At 46.0% G+C, this 19361-nt stretch overlaps 1 protein-coding gene across 1 annotated transcript in view; it reads right to left on the bottom strand.

The window, feature by feature from the left end:
• The window catches only part of LOC119446081 (uncharacterized), a 37606-nt gene continuing 18245 nt past the window's right edge, over nucleotides 1-19361 (bottom strand). The window contains exons 5-10 of the mRNA XM_049663889.1: nucleotides 17246-17415; nucleotides 16162-16276; nucleotides 12622-12867; nucleotides 3748-3878; nucleotides 1122-1230; nucleotides 1-474 (exon numbers count right to left, since the gene is read on the bottom strand). Coding sequence (XP_049519846.1) covers nucleotides 337-474; nucleotides 1122-1230; nucleotides 3748-3878; nucleotides 12622-12867; nucleotides 16162-16276; nucleotides 17246-17415 — 909 coding nt within the window. The 3' untranslated portion in view covers nucleotides 1-336. The remainder of the gene's footprint in view (nucleotides 475-1121; nucleotides 1231-3747; nucleotides 3879-12621; nucleotides 12868-16161; nucleotides 16277-17245; nucleotides 17416-19361) is intronic.

The following is a 19361-nucleotide window of genomic DNA, read 5'->3' on the forward strand; positions in this document are numbered from 1 at the left end:
GACGAAGGAAGAAAGCACTTTATTCCACTTCACGCCATCCGTTTATACAAGTCGCACACTACTGCACTACTCCAGAATAATGTGGCATTAGAGTGGAAGGCACAAGGCCTGCTCCCGCAATACTACGATTGTGATTGCACTCCACACTGAAGCAAACGATGCTCTGACGAAAGACACGCGGTGGGCAAACACGGGTATGCCCGTGTTTGCCCTCCGATCTTCTTTTTTGATTGGCTCGCGGACGAGCGTGTTCATATACGATCGCGATGGTTTGGTGGCTCACGCCAAGTGCAGCTTTTCCTCCATGGCCTGATTATTTCGAAACGGCATCAGGGTTTAAGAAGCGGCGGAAGGCTTCTCGTGCACAACCCTTGAAAGCGAAGAATTCGGGTCCCTTATTTCGATGTACCGGGGCGGCGCCATCAGATCCTGCAGCAGACGTTGTCTGCCCTCCAGCCTGGTGGTCAGCGCCAGCTGAAAAGTACGCAGTTGAGCGTTCACTGTACTTCACATATTTGTAACCTTGTTCAACAATAACTAAAGCCAACCTTCGATATATTAAACTCGAATTCAGCTCAAAGTATAGCATCTGATATTGCTATTTCTCTCGTTCCTGCGCTGCTGCTATGTTTGTTTGCCACGTCACGGAATCGGGCTCCAGTGTGAAGCGGCATGGTGAATAAGTGGAAGATTTGGCCTGTACAATGTTTACCACGTCAATGTCTCGCAGCTAAATTTTTGTTATAATAAACCAAAACGTAAAACTTGACTAAACGGAAGTTTCGAGGCTGATGAAAGCATATATAGTAACGGCTTTAAAACGACTGTCATTAGTGGCTGGTGTTAGCCGTGGAATATGCAAGCCGTCTGACCGAAACATTCAAGATTTTCATGCTTGGGCGAATTAGACTTGTCTGTGTATGGAAGAATAGAGTGGGCTCATGTGAGATCGAGCACTTTCTCGCGTGCTACTTGAGATTTCCGTGTAGCACACACTGCCAGCGTTCGTGACAAACTCTACAAGTCAGCATATATATCTGGCTATAGTGTATGAGGCAGATCTCTGCTATTAGTTTATTTTATGGCTCTAGCGTTTTATTGATTTTTTTTACTGTACTCACAGGCACCAACTCCGGCTCTTGCACGCGACAACCGCACGGAGTGCCGTCCTCTAACTTGACAGGGCACCGCATGCAGTCCGCGTCAACTGCCATTCGGCATACGCAGTCCCTGCAGAAGGAAAAAAAGAAAAATTATCGATACGAACTCTCCATTAATAAACCTGAAGAACAGTGTGGCCCTAGAAACCATTCCCGAGGTCCGCCCGTTTTTTCAGATGCATTTTCAAAGTTCCTTGCAATGCATCGTGCCCTAAAGATTTTATTGAACCATTAAATGCCACCACGTGAAATTTTGGAAATACACCAGAAGTTGTAAATCACCATCCTATAGGAGCATCTTATCGCAAGAATTTTGGAAAAGGCTTCCCTAATAGCCGAGATAGAAGCAAATATAATGTTTCGACATCATGGTGGGATGAGGCTAACATGCAGCAAGAGCTCTCTCCAATTGTCTGCAATAGAGTCCGCAAACGGCATTCGTCCCTTGTCTACTCCCTTATTGGAGGTCAGGACCCACATGACGCATACGTCCCGACTCCCATCTACGATTTGCTTGCTTGCGTGCTTGCTTGCTTGTTTTATATACTTGCAGCGCAGCGGATTTTCGCTGGCGATTTCATGAGCTTTCCGGTTCACGTAGTTCACGTAGCTGGCGGTTATTTTTTGTGCGGCAGGCGTGATGTGTGACGCGCATGCTAGGACCTGTGACGTCGTCTCAGTTGGTGGGGATGTTTGAAGAAGTCTCGGTTGGTACGGGAAAAGGGGCATGCGTGTTTTCATTTGAATTTCCGGCTGTTCTCGCGGAGTACGTCGGGGCCGTGATATTTCGCAGACACGATCATCACCGCGTGACGCACACACCACCCGTGTATGCAATGCCAGAACATTCACCTGGGTACCATTACTCCGCTGCTAGTGAGGGTTCTTGCAAATACGTTTACGAATACAACCTCTCGTTACATCCGGAGAGGGCCAGCACCGAACGATATGTTCAGTCTATGCGACAGCCAACGCTTCTAACATTCCTCACAAATTTGTTGAGGACTTCGTGGTTTTACCACAGACACCTAAGAGATTTACCAGTATCTGCGTACGCCTGCTCGGGAGCACTCGGAAAATCGCTTTTATACACGCTGAAAGCCTGCAGGAGGCAGAAGGGACGCGGCACACCATGATTAGCTATTAGTACCACGAATAATTCCAGCTGACACACACAAAAAAAAAAAAACATTAGGGCAATTTTTGAACCAAACTAGGTGACCGCCGAAGCTGAAGCTCATAACCGCTGCAGGATTAATTAAATTAATCACGAAAAAGTGCGGAAGCAACACGTGGTAGGTGGAGACAGTCTCAGTGTGCGCGACTATCGCGGTCACAGCTTTTCTGAGTGGCTTCGAAGGCAGCGCGTCTGATGCTTCCTCTGACGGTGTTACCTTGCTTGGTACGTTCACCTCATGGCTGTTGATGCAACGCTTACTCACGACGAATCCCACGGTGTGTTGGCATGAAACACCTCTAAATCGGATGCCTCCCTGCGGCTTAGAAATCAGAACTCGAAACTAAGATTTCTCTAGAGCCCACGTGATCAATGCCTGATCACCAAGGGTGCGCCAGCCTACTAAGCATTCCGCAGTGGGCACATCATACCATCCATGTGCCATGATTAAAACTAACATTTCTCCGTAGTCTGCACGGACAAGTAAACTCCGGTATATCACACACGATACTACTGAATGGTCCCTATTCTCTAAAAAAATGTGGATATCAAAAGCAATGGGGATCAGTTTAGGTGAAGTTTTCATTGGTGTCTGCAAAGAACGCTGCTCTTCCTTGGCTGCCATTTCTAAGTGCAAAGTAAACAGCCAACATGGACACATTTTGTGGCGCACACGTCACAAAAACCGGTTCCGAAAATGGTGTCAATCAAATATTTTGCCCTATACCTGGGACTAGCCAATCGTGCGAGACAGCAGTCACAACCCGAAAAGTGAGGGCAAGAGGCACAGGAAAGCTTCGTTTTTAAAGAGTTCATAACCAGACTAAGAATCGCTGCGCAATGCCTTGCTTTCATTAATTTTCTTCGGTTACGCTGCACAGCAAAATCGTTAAATTACACTTATCATTTTCCTAAATCGAAATTGAATACTACGTAGTGCCAGAAACTCCATTTTAGATCCCGATGAAGATTTCGCCCAAACCTGTAAGCCACCTCACAATTATGTGTCATATGACGTGCACACTTCTTCACAAGTGGTACACGCGAAAGCACGTAAAATGAAATCGCTCCTTCTGTATGGCGATTCACGCCAGAACACACAGTGGCGGAGCTGCATTCATGCGTTAGTGCAAAGTTCCTTCGCAATCTTTGCGAATCACGCCGCATGATCTTAAAATGGAAGTTTATATTTTATCCATATTAATAGCCCTCAGAAAGAGAAATACAAAGTGCGGCTGCTTTAATTGACGCGCGGTCTCAATTTATCTTCATCACCTCTCAACTACGAAATGTTTTCGTAACCTTAGGCTACGTTTGCAAAGGAAGCCTATGGTTTATTCGATGTAGCTCTTCACCTGTTTCGCATACCCGATTCAGGCGAAAAAAAAAAGCAAAAAGAGCGCGTCTCACCTGCAGATGAAGTGTCCGCAAAGCTCAGCATTTATCATTTGCTCGAGTGGCGTATCGGCCATACAGACGCCGCATTCCATCCCCGCGTCCTCTGGAAGTGACTCAGAACTTGCAGACCCTCTGCGGACCGACTGGAACGAAACAATAACAAAAAGGACTACATTTACCGTGCTCATACGGATGCGTATGCAATGTGAATATATGCTTTTTAATTATACGTTACGGGACTACGTACTTTTTTTTTCTCGGTCTTCAACATCTTGAGTGCCGGCGATTGGCGAAGTGTCGATACGGGACACTGCTTTCGAAGCATACGGTTGACAACATAGCCGCGCCCTTTCCGCGAGCTTATTACAGCTACTTCCCTGACAAATTTTCCCACTCGGCTCCAAATGCGCCGCAGCTCGAAGTGGGTGATCTCCAGTTCGGACACCACTGCGCCGTAGCGTCCAGCTCATTGAAACCGCCGTCGTCGGTTTCTACATCAAAAGCGTAGAACACCCTCTCCATTGGTCGCCATCATTATTACTGCGAAGTTTAGTAGTAGTGGTAATATTAACAATGATTTCCCACTGCCTGAACAGTGACTGAATCCAGACTACTAAAAAGTTTAGTAGTAGTGGTAATATTAACAATGATTCCCCACTGCCTGAACAGTGACTGAATCCAGACTGTTAAAGGGTAACGGAAAGGGCACTAAAAAATATGCAGCCTGAACCACAGTATTATGAATATCGACGTTAATGCGATTAGCATTGAAGCAATGCAGTGACACACCGTACTGCGACCGCCGAAAAGAGTAACTTACGAGGAGTTTACCCAGCCAGGCTCCTCTTTCGCGCCTTCCTCTGGACACGCAGGGCCATCTAGCGGTACTACCATGAGGTCTACGCGTGTGAAGTGTGTGACTATACATTTGGACAAGACTTACTGAATACACACGACACGGGTTCGTTTCCGCCCAGCACCCAAGAAACTTGAAAGATTTTAAGGCGAAAGCCCTAAATCTTAAATGCCTCATTAGACGGTGGCCTTGAAAGCGCGGCGTGCGGTACAGAAATTGGTTCCAAGTTGGTTCCAAGCGAACCAACTTGGAGCTCCCTTAGCACAGCAGCCCGTTGCTCAACTCCAAGGCTTACCTTTCTTTTCATCCCTTTAAACCCCTTCCCCCGTGTAGGGTAGCAAACCGGACGTGCTTCTGGTTAACCTCCCTGCCTTTCCTTCTTTTTTCCTCCTCCTCCTCCTCCTACCCAGTGACCAAAGTTGGCGTGAAAGACGTTAGGCGCGGGTAAACGGACAGACACACTAAAAACTGGGTGTAAGCTTCCCGAAGAATGGTAATGGGATTAAAACTGCGGTATTTAACGTGCCAAGGGGGCGCGGGGCATTGGGCTGTGATCTGACGCCTTTGAGTCGCTCGACTGCATTTAATACTACGGAGTTTTTTTTTTTATCACGCATAACATCTGGCGGACGCGGCGATTTCTATATAATTTAACTATATAAGTCACATACCAGCCTCCCGTTTATACGCAAAGTAGTAAAGTTATGTTGAGCGATCAGTTTGGCGATAATCGGGTGACTTATTTCGGCGGCTATTAGCATTTTACTAAAATAGGGCAACATTACCCTAATGGTTCTTCATATTAAGCCTACCGGGAAGCTAATGCAGGTTTTTGAATAACCAGCGGCTCCACAGACACTAACTCGTTTGCCTCATATATATGGCATTACCGCTTTGCATGCACTTCCCCGCTGATCCGCTGTGCTGCTTCACTGCATTATCACATGCATTGCCAAGAAGCTGCGCGACGCTTTATTTAGCTTCACAGCAATGCAGGTCAGATTACTGTGAAGCCGCACTACAAAGCACAATTCTCGTAAAAATTGGGAGTGGTTGTTAGAACGCACCTATTTTAATTGCAGATTAATACTGCTTCCCTTAGATCTTGTAATCTGCGGTAAAAAAGGAGTAAAAAGGGTGGGGATCACGGAACGCAGAGGCTAAAACGACATGGGGACACTTGGGAAGCGCTAACCTTGAGAAAACTTGTACACGGTGGTCTTTTCCAATGCGCTGTGGCTAGACTACGATGTGACCGAAAAGGTCAAGAGCCTGCTGTCCGCGAACGTGCGGTCAGAAGAACACCACAGATGATGACTCACACCTATATGTTTGTGCGCACCCGGGATAAGAAAATATGCACCAAGAGAGGACGCGCTCGTCTTATATTACCTATATTATACGCGCACATTGAAAGACGGTAAAATCCGTGAACCTCGATGACTCTATTGCGCAAGCTCGGGCGAGAGAGCCGGCGGGGCTCGCCGATTTCATTGGCATTTTGTTTCAGCAGCCATGGTATGCTGAAAGATACATAATTAAATGTGAAGCATTTCTTGGCGAACATTTGCTACTTTGACAGTATCTATCTATCTAGCCGCCTACGTCTTCGTGCTCTCATGGTCGTTTCGTTAACTTGATATGTACCAAAATTGGCACACTATGACAAAAGTATATGACGAACATAAATGATAGGTCATGACATGAATATCATGACATGCGTGTCATGTAGGTCATGAAACAGCCGCCTACGTCTTGGTGCTCTCATGGTCGTTTCGTTAACTCGGTAGGTACCAAAATTGGCATAGTATGACAGGAGTGTATGACAAACATAAGTGATATGTCATGACATGCGTGTCATGTAGGTCATGACAATGACCCAGCGAAAAAGATTAACACTCAAAAACCACTGGGTTCGGACGTGGGCACCGAGTGAAGGAAACACTAAAGGATGATAGTAGAAGTCATAGTCATGACCATCACTGAGCAAAAATGACAATGACTCATCGAAATAAGATGAACACTCAAAAGCAACTGAAATGGGTTCTGACGTGGGTACTAAGAGAAGGAAACACTAAAGGATGATGGTAGAAGTCATAATCACGGGAATGACTCAGCAAAAATGACAATAACTCAGCGAAAAACCATTAATACTCAAAAGCCACTGAAATGGGTTGGAATGTGGACACTAAGTGAAGGAAACATGGAAGGATTGTGGTAGAAGTCATAGTCATGACCATGGCAAATGTAAATGAGAATGACTCAGTGAAAAAAAGATTAACACTCAGAAACCAATAGAATGGGTTCGGATGTGGTACTAAGTGAAGGAAAAGGCTAAAGGTTGATGGCCGAAGTCATAGTCATGAGCATGACTAAGGCTTTCGCCTTAAGGTCTCTTAGGTGTAGCTAGAGGGACTCCTGAGGACTCATGACATGAATGTCATGACATGCGTGTCATGTAGGTCATGAAAGAGCCACCTGCGTCTTGGTGCTCTCATGGTCGTTTCGTTGACTTGGTACGCTCCCCGCACACTGCTTCGCATAACATCGATTCCCACAGGGCGTGGGATCTGCCGGCTTTTTTTTTTCTTTTTAATTGTGCAGATCGAATGCTCATATTCGAATCCATGTCAAGCGAGGTTTTTGTCAAGAGGCGTGCATGAAAACCCACAAAATTACCGGCTATCCGTAGAATTGCGCTTACTTGCATCCTATACAGCGTGCGACCCCATGCAGTGTTTATGTTTATCCCCCACAAGGTCAAAACATTAATCTCATTAATTTTTTTTATGTTTATGCGCGACACCGCTCACAAGCTACGCCAAAATGCAATCAACAAATCAGGTGGATGCGCAGTGCGAGACGGCTACTCGGCGTTGAAACGAGGGCGAAGGCGATGCATGATGCTTATCGAGAGAAGGATGGTGGTGGCAGGTGTACACACAGCAGAGTAGTGCGACACATATATTGCAGTAATTAGGATTTTGTGCCTCTTGTGCCACAAGGGCACATACGCAATCTAAAGGATTGGCTAAAATTGGCACACACACACACACCGAGTGGCACATACCGAATGACTAAATAAAAAGAATCAATTAAACAATTCGTTCAATACAATGCGTCGTTCCATTAAGGCGTCGGTGTGCTTTAGCGATCCCTATGAACCGATTTTATATGTCCACGTTTTATTTCAAGACGTTCTGTCTTTTCTTACCCAGAAACCCGTCGCGGTGGCTCAGAGGATATGGTGTTGCGCTGCTACAGCACGAGGTCGCTGGGATCAAATCCCCGGCCGCATGCGGCTGCATTACGATTCGGGCGAAATGCAAAAGCGCCCGTGCCCCGTGCATCGGGGGCACGTTAAAGATACCCTGGTGGACAAACTTGATCTGGAGTCCCGCCACTACGGCGTGCCTCATAATCAAATCGCGGTTCTGTCCCGTAAAACCCCAGAATTCAATTCAGTTACCCAGAACGTAGGTGCGTTTACTGGAACTACTTGGTTAGTTAGCAGACAGGAGTATCGTGGCACGACGAGCCTACCCTGAGGCACACGTCAATGAAGCCTTGAGGCAGTACTGAACAGCCTACTTTCGCTATATTGGTGACATCAAAAGAACTAGAAGAAGGATAAGAAAAGGAGCAGCTTTCTCGTTCCCGCCCCTGACCCGCTGAGCCTAGTTGGAGGAGGAGGAAACAACTTCATTGAGAGACATTTCAGGGCTTTATAGATGACAACTTTGTAGGTGGCCTCTTCCGCCCAGGCAAGGATTACTTTTTGTAATTTTTCTTCGCGGAACCGTATTAGGGTCTCCCATGTCGTTTCTGAGGGAGCTGGCAGAAGCTCTCTGGGTGGGGGAAGGCCCTCGCATTCCCAGAGGATGTGGCTTCGGTTTGCTATGGAATTTTTATCGCAGTTTGTGCATATTCTAATGTCTCTAATGGTGTGCTGTTTAGTATGTTTCACTTTGAATTTTACTTTTACTCAGTGGTAATGTGGGGGCTATGAGCGCTGCTGTACTAGTCCCATTTGAAGAATTCCATATTTATGATTATTGTTAGGTCGGGGGATGTGTTCCGACAGACACTGTTACCTACTAGGGTGGGGCGTTCTGGGTCGGCAAGGAGGGTTAAGCCCAGCTCTAGGGAGGTTGTCCATAGGCTGGCCCCTATCTTGTCACAAGACTGATAGCCCCATGCCGAGTTGTGAGCATTGAAGTCCCCTACTATAATTAGTGGCGAGTTTCTGGCATGTTTCTGCGCCTTTACGATAAGTTTGGAGGTTACTGTGCCGCTGTTCATTGGGGGATGATATGCGTTTAGAATGTATAGGGTTGGGAAAATGTATAGCGTCTCGGAAGTGGAGCGTAGTAGGCCGACACGGTGTTTTTTTTTCGTTCGGCGTCTTCTTTTTCTACGTCCCAACTTATTCCGGTGCCTCAACTGTGTTGCAGCCAAGCTCCAGGTAGTGTATCGACGGTCGTTCTAAGCAGGTCGCGAAGCTTGGAACAAAAGGCGGGTGAGGACCTATTGCTAGATTGTTTTGATTGAAGTGCTACTACATGCAAGGGAGCGGTACGCGAAAAAAAAAAAAAGGTTCACAAATGTTGAATCAGAAATTGTCAAAAAGTATCAAATCTCCTTGCAATAAATATGGGTGGGCTAAAACAGCAAATGTTTATTTTTTTCTATTTGACAATGTATTAATTGGTTCTTGGAATCGCTTTCGGTTACCCTTACCCCATGTATAGCTATTATGTAACCCATGTAACCCTCTGTATAGCTATTATAGCTATTATCTCGTGCGCAATAGCGTCGCTCCCTCGAACGCAGCATTTCGTCCGAGTTCTTTTTGTTTTCTTGCATGTTTGTTTAAGGTGTGGTGGTGCGCTTCCCTTCCAGTTTCGCCCGAGCAAGCGCAAGGCACTTATTCGCGAAAGGTGTGAGTGCAGACTGTCTGTTGTCGTGCATGTTCGTGCTGATGCATCCCACGGACGCGCTGTCTCTCGTCGTGAAGATAAATGCGAAGTAACGTCGCGGTATGTTTGTGCACTCTCCATAACACAGGCTCTGAGCGCCCTACAAGCAGCAAAATGAGTAGGTTTAAACGTTTTCTAAATGGTAATGTGGTGAAACGTTGCCTTGTCCGATATATGTTGGATACGAATATACGGTGTCACTCGGAATTATGAAAGTTTCCAAAATTCTGTGAATAAGTTTCGCAAATGTTACTGTGTGCTGGCCATAGTGCTCTTAATACATTGAATTTTATTTTGTCGTGCATATTGGCTGCATAATTCTATGCGAATAAAAGTGAAGCTGATTTTGAAAGCTCCTTGGCACTTATTCATTCCCATCCTATTCCATCACGTTCTTAAGGAACATAGAGAAGCAATTGCTGTCAGTAACTGCTTAATTATGTTCAGCTTAAGATACAGGTCCGTCCTATAGATTAATGACGCGCTGGCGCGTCAGCAGCGGCGAGTCGCAAGCTCAGAGAAGAAAATTAACCGCTCGCTTAGCGGTAGAAATGTCGGACTCTGAAGAAATTGAAACGTTTGCGCCACGCAGCATAAAACCTCGACGCCACTTTCATTTCCGGGCGTGACGTCATATTTTTATTTTCAATGTGTTGTCCCCACGACACACAGATGGCGACGGCTGCAACACGCTGCCACTTTCTAGACATGCGAGTTCCTATGGAAGCTTCGCTACCAGTTTACATATACCTTGGTGTATCTTCTGCGCGGGCCTTTTCGAAACTTTTCCGTTATCGAGGCGTAACAAGCATGCTCTAACATTTCTCTCGTTGACGGGGTACGCTTCCGCATCTTTTGCCAGGGGCCACAAGCTTTGCTTCATGGGGTTTGTCTACCACTACGTCAACTGACTTTAAAAGGTTACTATTAAAGTCAAGTAGCATTAATATGCAAGCGTGTAGCAGCTTCTTCCCTTCATGAAAGAATGCTGGCTACCGCTATTCAAGCTTCCTCTCATGTAGCAAGCCTCACTGTCACTGACGATGCAGGAACAAAACGTTCTTATACGTATGCCGTGACCAAGCTGGCAGCTCGTTAGAATAGCCGATCTCGCTCTTTAATGTGACCGCTCATACCCTGAACGTGCTGTAATTTTTTTTCATATCCATGCTGTCATCTTTAAAGTCAGGGTTGCACATAGTTGATGCGAGTCTTTTTTGCAAGAGATGCGCTGTATGGGTCATCAAAAATCTCTGGCTGGATGGCCCGGCAAGATGCGTCTACATAGCAACTCTTGTTTTTGGCGACGTTCCCTTTACACAAGCGTAGGGTAGCCAACTGGGCACGTCCTTGGTTAACCTCCCTACCTTTCTCGTCTCGTTTTTCTCTCTATATATATTCTTTGTCTCTACAAACGTCATACAACTGTCCCAAGCTTGCAGAAGAGGCAGTCAACAGATTTTGCCTTTCCCGAGTGTGATGTGCACAGCGTAGATGCTGATGGCACATTGCTTGACATGTAGAACACGTTCTCATGAACCTTGTATCGCAGATCCCTCGTTGCTTTTTATCTCGATGCGGGTAAACTACAGCAATTTCTCAGGCTGATGGCGTGGCGATGACGTCCGACTGTTTGTAGCGTTTGATGTCACTGGATCCATGTCTATTATACCAGCCAACTCACCCGAATTTTTTGTAAAGTACGTATTTGGGCCCGTTGTACGATTTTACGTATGTTACGTCACGTTTTACGAAAAAGAAATCTAATTCGCGAGACCCTTTAAAGGGAGAAAACCTAGAGCGTAGGAAAGACGAGACATGAAGGTGAAATACAACACAAGCGTCACCTTCCCCGTGTCTCGTCTTCACTGTGCTCTAGGTTTTCTCCGAGAATGCAATGCTAACTAGCACACCTATGCATGCTATTGCAAAGATTTAAAGGCGTTGAAAGACGGGCCGGTGCCAGATTGCAAACAAAATGCATGCCATAAAGAAAGTGTGATGGCCATTGCACCGCCTTCTTCTGACAGCGCGAGACAACGCATACCGGAGGGCTACTTAATTCGTTCGAGTAAGTTTGTTCAGACAAGTTCTCGAAGCAGGCGAAATCGGCATTGGCCATGTCACTGAAAAGCTCGCCAATTTAAAAAAAAAAGCATTACGCTTTTCAGTCCTTGCTGTGCCAAGTTTGCTACTGCGTATGCGCTACGTGTAGAGGTAAATCATCGTTGATAACGTGCACATTTATGCCACAGAAGATGTGTGCTTAAATCGAAGTTCTTAAAAAAAGCGTGCTACGAGAAATGCTTTTTTTTTTTAGTTTCTCGTTGCTAGCAGCCAACGCTCCATGGTGAATGTCGCTCTGTTGGCACTGCCGCTTCCGAAAAGAGATGTAGCCTCGTTGATTAAATTTATGTTTTGCGGCCCATGAGATAATCTCTTCGATATCATACTTTCCATGACAACAGTGTGCACGCAGGAATCCATGAGATTTCGTAAAACCGTTGACGTTGGTGGGTGCGGCCCCCGACAAGGCTTACGGTGCGCCAACGATTATTTCTCGAATGAATCGTCTTTGTCGGTGCTTTTCACGCTGTCGTCCGTCTCGCCGAAAGTCCGCTGATCCTGGGATTAGGCAGCATGTTTTGTGACACGACGGGCCGATCCTGAGGCGCACGGCAATAAACACTCAAGGCAGTACTGAGCATCCTGCGTTCGCTTTAATGGCGACATAAAAACTAAAAGTAGCAGCAGCATTGTCGTGCCCTCCGTTGATCCGCTGCGCGCAGCAGGCTGCCATTCTGCTTTCTCGGTGTCTTTTTTTTTTTTACTTTTATTACGTCCTAGCAAGGGGTTATATAACTCGTTTGCCGGCACTAGCATTCGACGCACATATAAGCTTCGTATATTTATCCACAAATGCATCCGCCGAGATACCAAACGGCCCGGAAGCAGACAGCAGCCAGCAGCAACAGCAGCAGCAGCGACATCAAACCCTGTAGCGTAGGCAAAGGAAGTTTCACCATGCGCTACGAGAATATATGCACGCACCTCATTCGCCTGTCCACCATCCAGGGCACCACCATCGTCGACCACGGAGCGAATGAACTGCTCGCAAGTCCGGCCCGGGTGGTTCGCGCTGCAGGTCACGCAGTACTCGCTCCGGCACGATGGGCAGATGAGACTTTGCGATCCCGGCCTGACTGAGAACTTTCCCGAACAGCTCTCGATCGGACACCGAAGAATGGGCAAGGGCAGCAGCTCCTTATGGAGTGCGTACTCCCCTTCAGTCATCACCTGCAGGCGCGGAGGAACAATATATCTTGCTACGAACGAGACGAATAGATAGAATTCGAGGGGCTGCATTTCTTTTCCTTAGTCGTCAACCGTTCGATGATACAATGAAACAAGGGAAAGCATAGGGGACGGTAATTATTATGTTTAATTGAAATGTCGAAGTAAAAGTCACGCAGATCCAACGCATATCTTGGAATCTATGTAAATCGAAGCTGGCGTGAAGCGCCCAGTCAAATGTTATAAACTTCCCCAGTTCATTCCGGCATCTTTGGCGCAAAGGAATACTGGCAAGCACGCATGTGCTCCTGCGCATCCGTGCTATACGCAATGTAATACCCGCATGCGATCATCTCAAAAGAGATAGTTGGCGGCGGCACGATAAAGTATACGTGCGATTTGTGGCCTAATGGTTGAAACACCAGGCTGCTGTGCCGGAGAAACAACAGGGGTGGTTCGATCCCACCGTCGGGCGCGCAACTCAGTTGCTTTATACTTGGAATGCCAGCAAACTTGGAAGTAGAAGAAATCGAGAAGAAGACATAGACAAAGTGACAGGAAGGTGGCTGGACTAACAACTGAACTTCATACATGAAAACATCGTCCCACAAGTCCGCACTGAACATGCGCAAGGCACAATATAACATAAATACGGTCATCATCTAATCTATACACGTCTACACTGATCAAGAAATAAAATCTCTTTCTTGGTAAGGAACACAGATGGCGCGCTTACACACTTCTCGGGCCCTAGTTTATAGATTTGATAGGCTTCAATCAGCTCTCTTTCCTACTGAGTCTTAGCCTTCCCCAAGATTGATACTTCACTGAAGATGGGATTACAACCACACTCCTTACAATGTAGCGGAAGATTACCTCCTGTGCCTGTAGGTATCAGATTCGCATGCTCACGCATCCGATCATTCACACAGCGACCGGTTTGTCCTATGTAATCTCTACCACATTTCAAGGGAATACTGTACACTACACATGTGTCGCACGTGCGGTGCTTCGCGACATGCTTGCTATTGCACGTACTCTTTCGCGAACTGTGCTGCGAGACCTTCATGCACAGTTTTGAAAGCTTACAAGGCGCGGAACAAAACCAATCTGACGTCGTTTCTTGCCGCAACCTTTTTCAATCTGTGTGAAATGCCATGTATATACGGCATAACCACCAAGTTCTTTTTTATTTTGTCTCGTACTTCGCGATCCCCTCTGTTTTTCATTTTCAAACGCTTGTGCACAGATTCAGCCACTGCAGTGATCAAAGTCCTTGGATATAGCCTGCCACTAACAGTCTCCTCTCTTGCTGGGAGGCACTGTCTTGCATTAAATGCGTACAACTCTTTTCCACCGCATTCGACAAGCACAAAAAGGCTATGCCACGCTTGATCAGTTTCGAGTGAGCGGATTGATACGGTAGCAACATCTTTTTAGTTCTAGGACTATAAGCCCAGCAAATGTGACCTTGAGTATGAAAGGTTAGAGTCAAATCTAAAAACCTGATGGAATTTTCTTGTGGTGCTTCGTGAGTGAAGCTAAGATGTCGAGAGCAATGCTGAAAAACTGATAGGATGCTGCAAATGATGTCAGTGAGACAATCACTTCGTCCGATATTTAAGAGAACAAGGAAATCATCAACATATCTAAAAATACGAGCAACACGGTAATCGGTAATGGCGTCAGAAAGAGACTTGTCAAATTTCGCTAAGAAAATACCGCACAGTACCGGCGCAACACTTGACCCAATACATATGCCATTCTTCTGTAAAAACACCTTGCCATCGAATTTAACAAAAGTTGCTGACAAGTAAAAAGATAAAAGTTCCATAAAACTCTCAGTCGAGAGGCCGCAACTACCTTGAAAAGAAGTCTCCCCTTAGCATTCAATAGCTTCCCGCACTGCCACAAAAAGTTCTTCGTGTGGAATAGAATAATAGAGTTCTTCAATGTCCACAGAAAAGGCCGTGTTCGCTGTTAGCACTCCCGATTTCAAGGCGTCGATCACTACGTTTGAACTGTCAATGCCGAAAGGGTCCTCAGTAGCAAGTGTATTCAAGGAACCGTTGCAAGAACCTTCCAACAGGTTTCTGCCACGAGCCTTCTTCTGTCACTATGGTTCGCATAGGGCAGTCAGGCTTGTGCGTTTTCACCGTGAAAAATGCGGAAAGCACATCAGCGTTGCTCTTCTTAACAGTCTTTTCTAACAACTCCAGGTTAAGCCTCTTTAGAAGCTCCAAAGCCCTTTTTTTCACTTTTTCTGGTTTTACGCAAACTACCTTGAAGTTTTTGTTGAAAGCTTCTTTGGCTTTCTTACTGTACGAAGTATTCGGGAGGACAACAAACCCGCCTTCCTTATCAGACTGTAGAATTGCAAGGTCATTATCAACGCAGAAACGTACAACGCCAGGGCGCATGAGCTTTTCCGAGGGACCACGAGAAGTTCCTGACCTTCTGATAAGCACCTTTCCTTCTCCTCGGAAGGCGCTTTTCGTGATATCTCCCGGACAGTGGCTAGAAGATGGGGAAGGCTAAGACTCAGTAGGAAAGAGAGCTGATTGAAGCCTATCAAATCTATAAACTAGGGCCCGAGAAGTGTGTAAGCGCGCCATCTGTGTTCCTTACCAAGAAAGAGATTTTATTTCTTGATCAGTGTAGACTTGTATAGATTAGATGATGACCGTATTTATGTTATATTGTGCCTTGCGCATGTTCAGTGTGGACTTGGGGGACGATGTTTTCATGTATGAAGTTCAGTTGTTAGTCCAGCCACCTTCCTGTCACTTTGTCTATGTCTTCTCGATTTCTTCTACTTCCAAGTTTGCTGGCATTTCAAGTATAACCATGTACCAACTAGCCCAACAAGCCACTCTCAGTTGCTTTATGCACGAGCTATTCGGCGAGACAGCAGCAGCACGCAGCAGCCACGGTAAGGAAGGTCCCGGAGGGTTCGCAAAGCAAGCTTCGCTTTAATGAGATAGAGGAAAATGAACTTGAAAGAAAAGCTAAATTGCCGAGGGTGGGAACCGAACCCACATCTTCCGCACTACGCGTAAGGTACTTTTCATTTCCACTTCACTTTACCTTATTGCCCTTTACCTCCTACTTAATATTGCAGACGAGAACGCTCTGCAGTGTGTAATGCACTGTGTATCGCAATCATCAGAAACGAAGGCTGCGAGGGACGATGTTATCACTCCAACGCAGGCCTTGATAATGGCGTAGAAAGCTCCCGAACAGGTAAGCCTTTTTATCTTTCTTTCCTTCCTTCACAGCCGTGATCGCTATACTTACCGATCGCAATGCTGACTCTTGGATGTAGGAGTCGCAGGAAATGCCTTCCTCTGTGACGACGGGGCAACGCACAATATACGTGAGCGAGCCAACTCCAGTGGTGTGAACGCACTCCCTGCAAGGACGGCGGATTAAAGCAAGCGGTTGCAGTCTTCATTGACTTTGCACTATTGTTGTCGAGGTGTGCAAGGTTAACTTATCCTGCTCTCCTACCATGGTGCAATATCGAGTAGCATAATTCGGCGCATCTGCGTTTCCAACTTTGCTGCGTGTTGTGCTTTTTTTTCTCTCATTAATAACTACGTAAAACACGCGTTTATTCAAAAGCCTAAAACATAATCGGAATGCAGTGCATTTGACAGCTGTCATCGAAAACAACTCGAATGGTGTTGAAAGAGCGCCATCTCTTAGAAGCTCATACCACTCTAAACAGGACGTTGTGCTGGAGACTCCTTTATTCGAGAATGGCGCTCGCCAGGTAGCTGTAACTGCATCTTCCAGAGTTTTCTTATTTTCCGCGGACTACGTTTACTCCACTTGTGTCCCCTAGGAGACAATATATTCTATTGGCGGAGTTCCCGTATCCCCCAAATAGAGTTAAATACGGCAAAAGTGCTCCAAATCTAATTAAATTATCGGGTGATATACAGCACACGGGCAAGCGGAGGATTTCAGGTTGCAACCACTCGAGTTTCATCATCGCGCACTGAAATCGAAGTACACGAAAATTTTTGCATCCGCGCCGATCTGAATGTGGCGACCTCGCGCTGAGCAGCAGAGCCACTAAGCCACCGCGGTGAGACACAAGCAGTTAATCGCGGAAAAGGAGTTGCCGGCACTGCGTCTTCTTTCCGAGCTAACGGGTTCGGCGCAAATTAAGCAGTGATAGAGCAATGGCTGTCCAGATGGTTCAAACGGCCGCCGTGCCACTGATGCTTCAAGGGTGCATTAAGCATGCAAGGCCATACAGTGTATAGCCGGTTACGCTGAGAGTAGAGCCGCATGCACTGGCGATATATCATGCAAGTATACAGAGGGCAATTGCCACTCATGAACAAATTATGATGCTTGCCTATCGCCTTACCTGCAGAGGAAATGGCCGCACGGAGCGACTTCGACAATTTCCTCGTAGGGCGATTCAGCTGCGCAAGCGCAGCACTCGAGCATCAGGACTTCCGGCGGCGCCCGAGCCGTCTCGGGCCGTGCGATGTGGCCGGGTTGAGACTGCTTCGGCACAGTTTCGTTCCGATGTGACTACGGACAAAAAAAAAAGCGAAAAATACATAACGCTCGCTTCCCTGATGCCACTTCAGCTTCCAGTACTCAATGTAGCGCATAACTTCGAAATTAAAGAGAAAGAAAACGTATTGATTGTTATAATTTCAACATTATTTTAAAAATATAGAGGTGGGATACGGTGTCTACTTCGTGCTTCTTGCATCTGAAATCAGAGGACATGGGGGGACGGGGTTTTAGGTGTACTCCACCAGTTTCGAACACAACTACAGCTCTTTTTGTAGTTCGGTTCACCCCGCGCTATACACATCGACAGTAAGGTACCAACACGCCCAAACGTGGGTACAAAAGGCGCACACAGAAATAAATACTGAATGAAAGGTTGGCTGACAAATAAAACAGTTAATAGTGCTGGAAGCTAAACATTTTGACAACTAGCCTGTCTGTTTGAACTTTATAATTTATAATACTTAACAGTGCTTTATCTGACCATCACCTCGTCTGTCTGAATTAGGCCTGTTGCTGCCTTCAGTATATTTCACTGACTCGCACATCTAATCACTTCCCAGCAGCGCCCAGCACCCTGAATTCATCAGTAGTGTCATTAACGTCCACATACTCGAGTAGGATGGATAGCCGGTGGGCCATTAGAGTTACAGAATGGATACTAAGAGAAGGGAAGCGCAGTCGAGGACGACAGAAAACTAGGTTGGGTGATTAAGTTAGGAAATTTGCAGGCGCAAGTTGGAATCAGCTAGCACAAGACAGGGGCAATTGGAGATCGCGCAGGGAGAGGCATTCGTCCTGCAGTGGACATAAATATAGGCTGATGATGATGACTCGAGTTTGCACTCGGGTCTGAATTCGAGAATTAAACAGCGCAAACGAGGGGTGTGGTTGCCACTTGCTTGTTCCGAATTTCGCCTGTTTATTTTGAAGATAATTTGAGTTTATTGCTAAGGGAACACATGTGTTCTAATCTCCAGTCATTCCCCTGTACCAATGACTCCAAATTAAATACAGAGGACTTCCTGATTACCACCCAACGCTGGGATTTACAATCTCATTCCAATATTTGATCTTCTTGCGGCGTGCCTTCTTTACTATGTGTCTATTTTGTCTCTAATCGGCGGCTTGTTTCCTTTTCTAAGCACCACATTTGGATGAGCCCTTTTCCTGCTGCTAATTTCAGCTGTAATGTAAAACTCGTGTTTCCTTTCTAATACGTATTAAACAAAATTTCCTCAATTTGAATACTCCCGCTAATCGTCATGAGATCTCTGTGTCATGTTAACATTACGCCTGTGTTTGCTCAAATCATTCGATGCATTCAAGCAGCCGCGCAGAGAGCCAAAATAAAAAAAAATTTAAATTAGTGCATTCACTCAGTCCTTCAAGCTCCGCTCACAAATCCATAAAGAAGCTAAAAGCGTCAAAGCATGTATCGCCGGTTCGTGGTGCCAGTGCAAAGAAAAAATGTGTCGGAAGTTGCGGAGGTGTTTGACGCGAGTGATTTGCTGGGCTTCATGAACCACCTTTTACATAATGAGCCGAGATATTGTGAAGCAGCAAAATTTAGAAAATGAAAGTTTAGCAGTCATTTTCTCGTCGAGCAACCAACCGCATACCATAAAATTATCGCATGTACAGTTTTTAATGTATGCATTATCAGTCTAGACTGATTTCCTATATTTTATAAATTTAGTATCCCTTTAAAGCAATGCTCGAGACTGGGAGTAAGTTTACTCTAATTAGCTTTTTTTTTTAAGAATTGGTTTTCATATATTTGGCAGAAAGGGGGCGGCTGTTAACGGCGTTACCGGAACGGCAATGTTTCTTTGATTGCGCGCCTGATCCCTATAATGCGTCAGTAAAATGCGATATTTCAAAGTATGTTCGTATTTTTGGAGCACCCTTGTTTGTTTAGAACTCCTAAAGACTCCTCAGACTGAGTTTATAATGTT

This window comes from Dermacentor silvarum, chromosome 3, assembly GCF_013339745.2.
Source record: "Dermacentor silvarum isolate Dsil-2018 chromosome 3, BIME_Dsil_1.4, whole genome shotgun sequence".
Taxonomy (NCBI): domain Eukaryota; kingdom Metazoa; phylum Arthropoda; class Arachnida; order Ixodida; family Ixodidae; genus Dermacentor; species Dermacentor silvarum.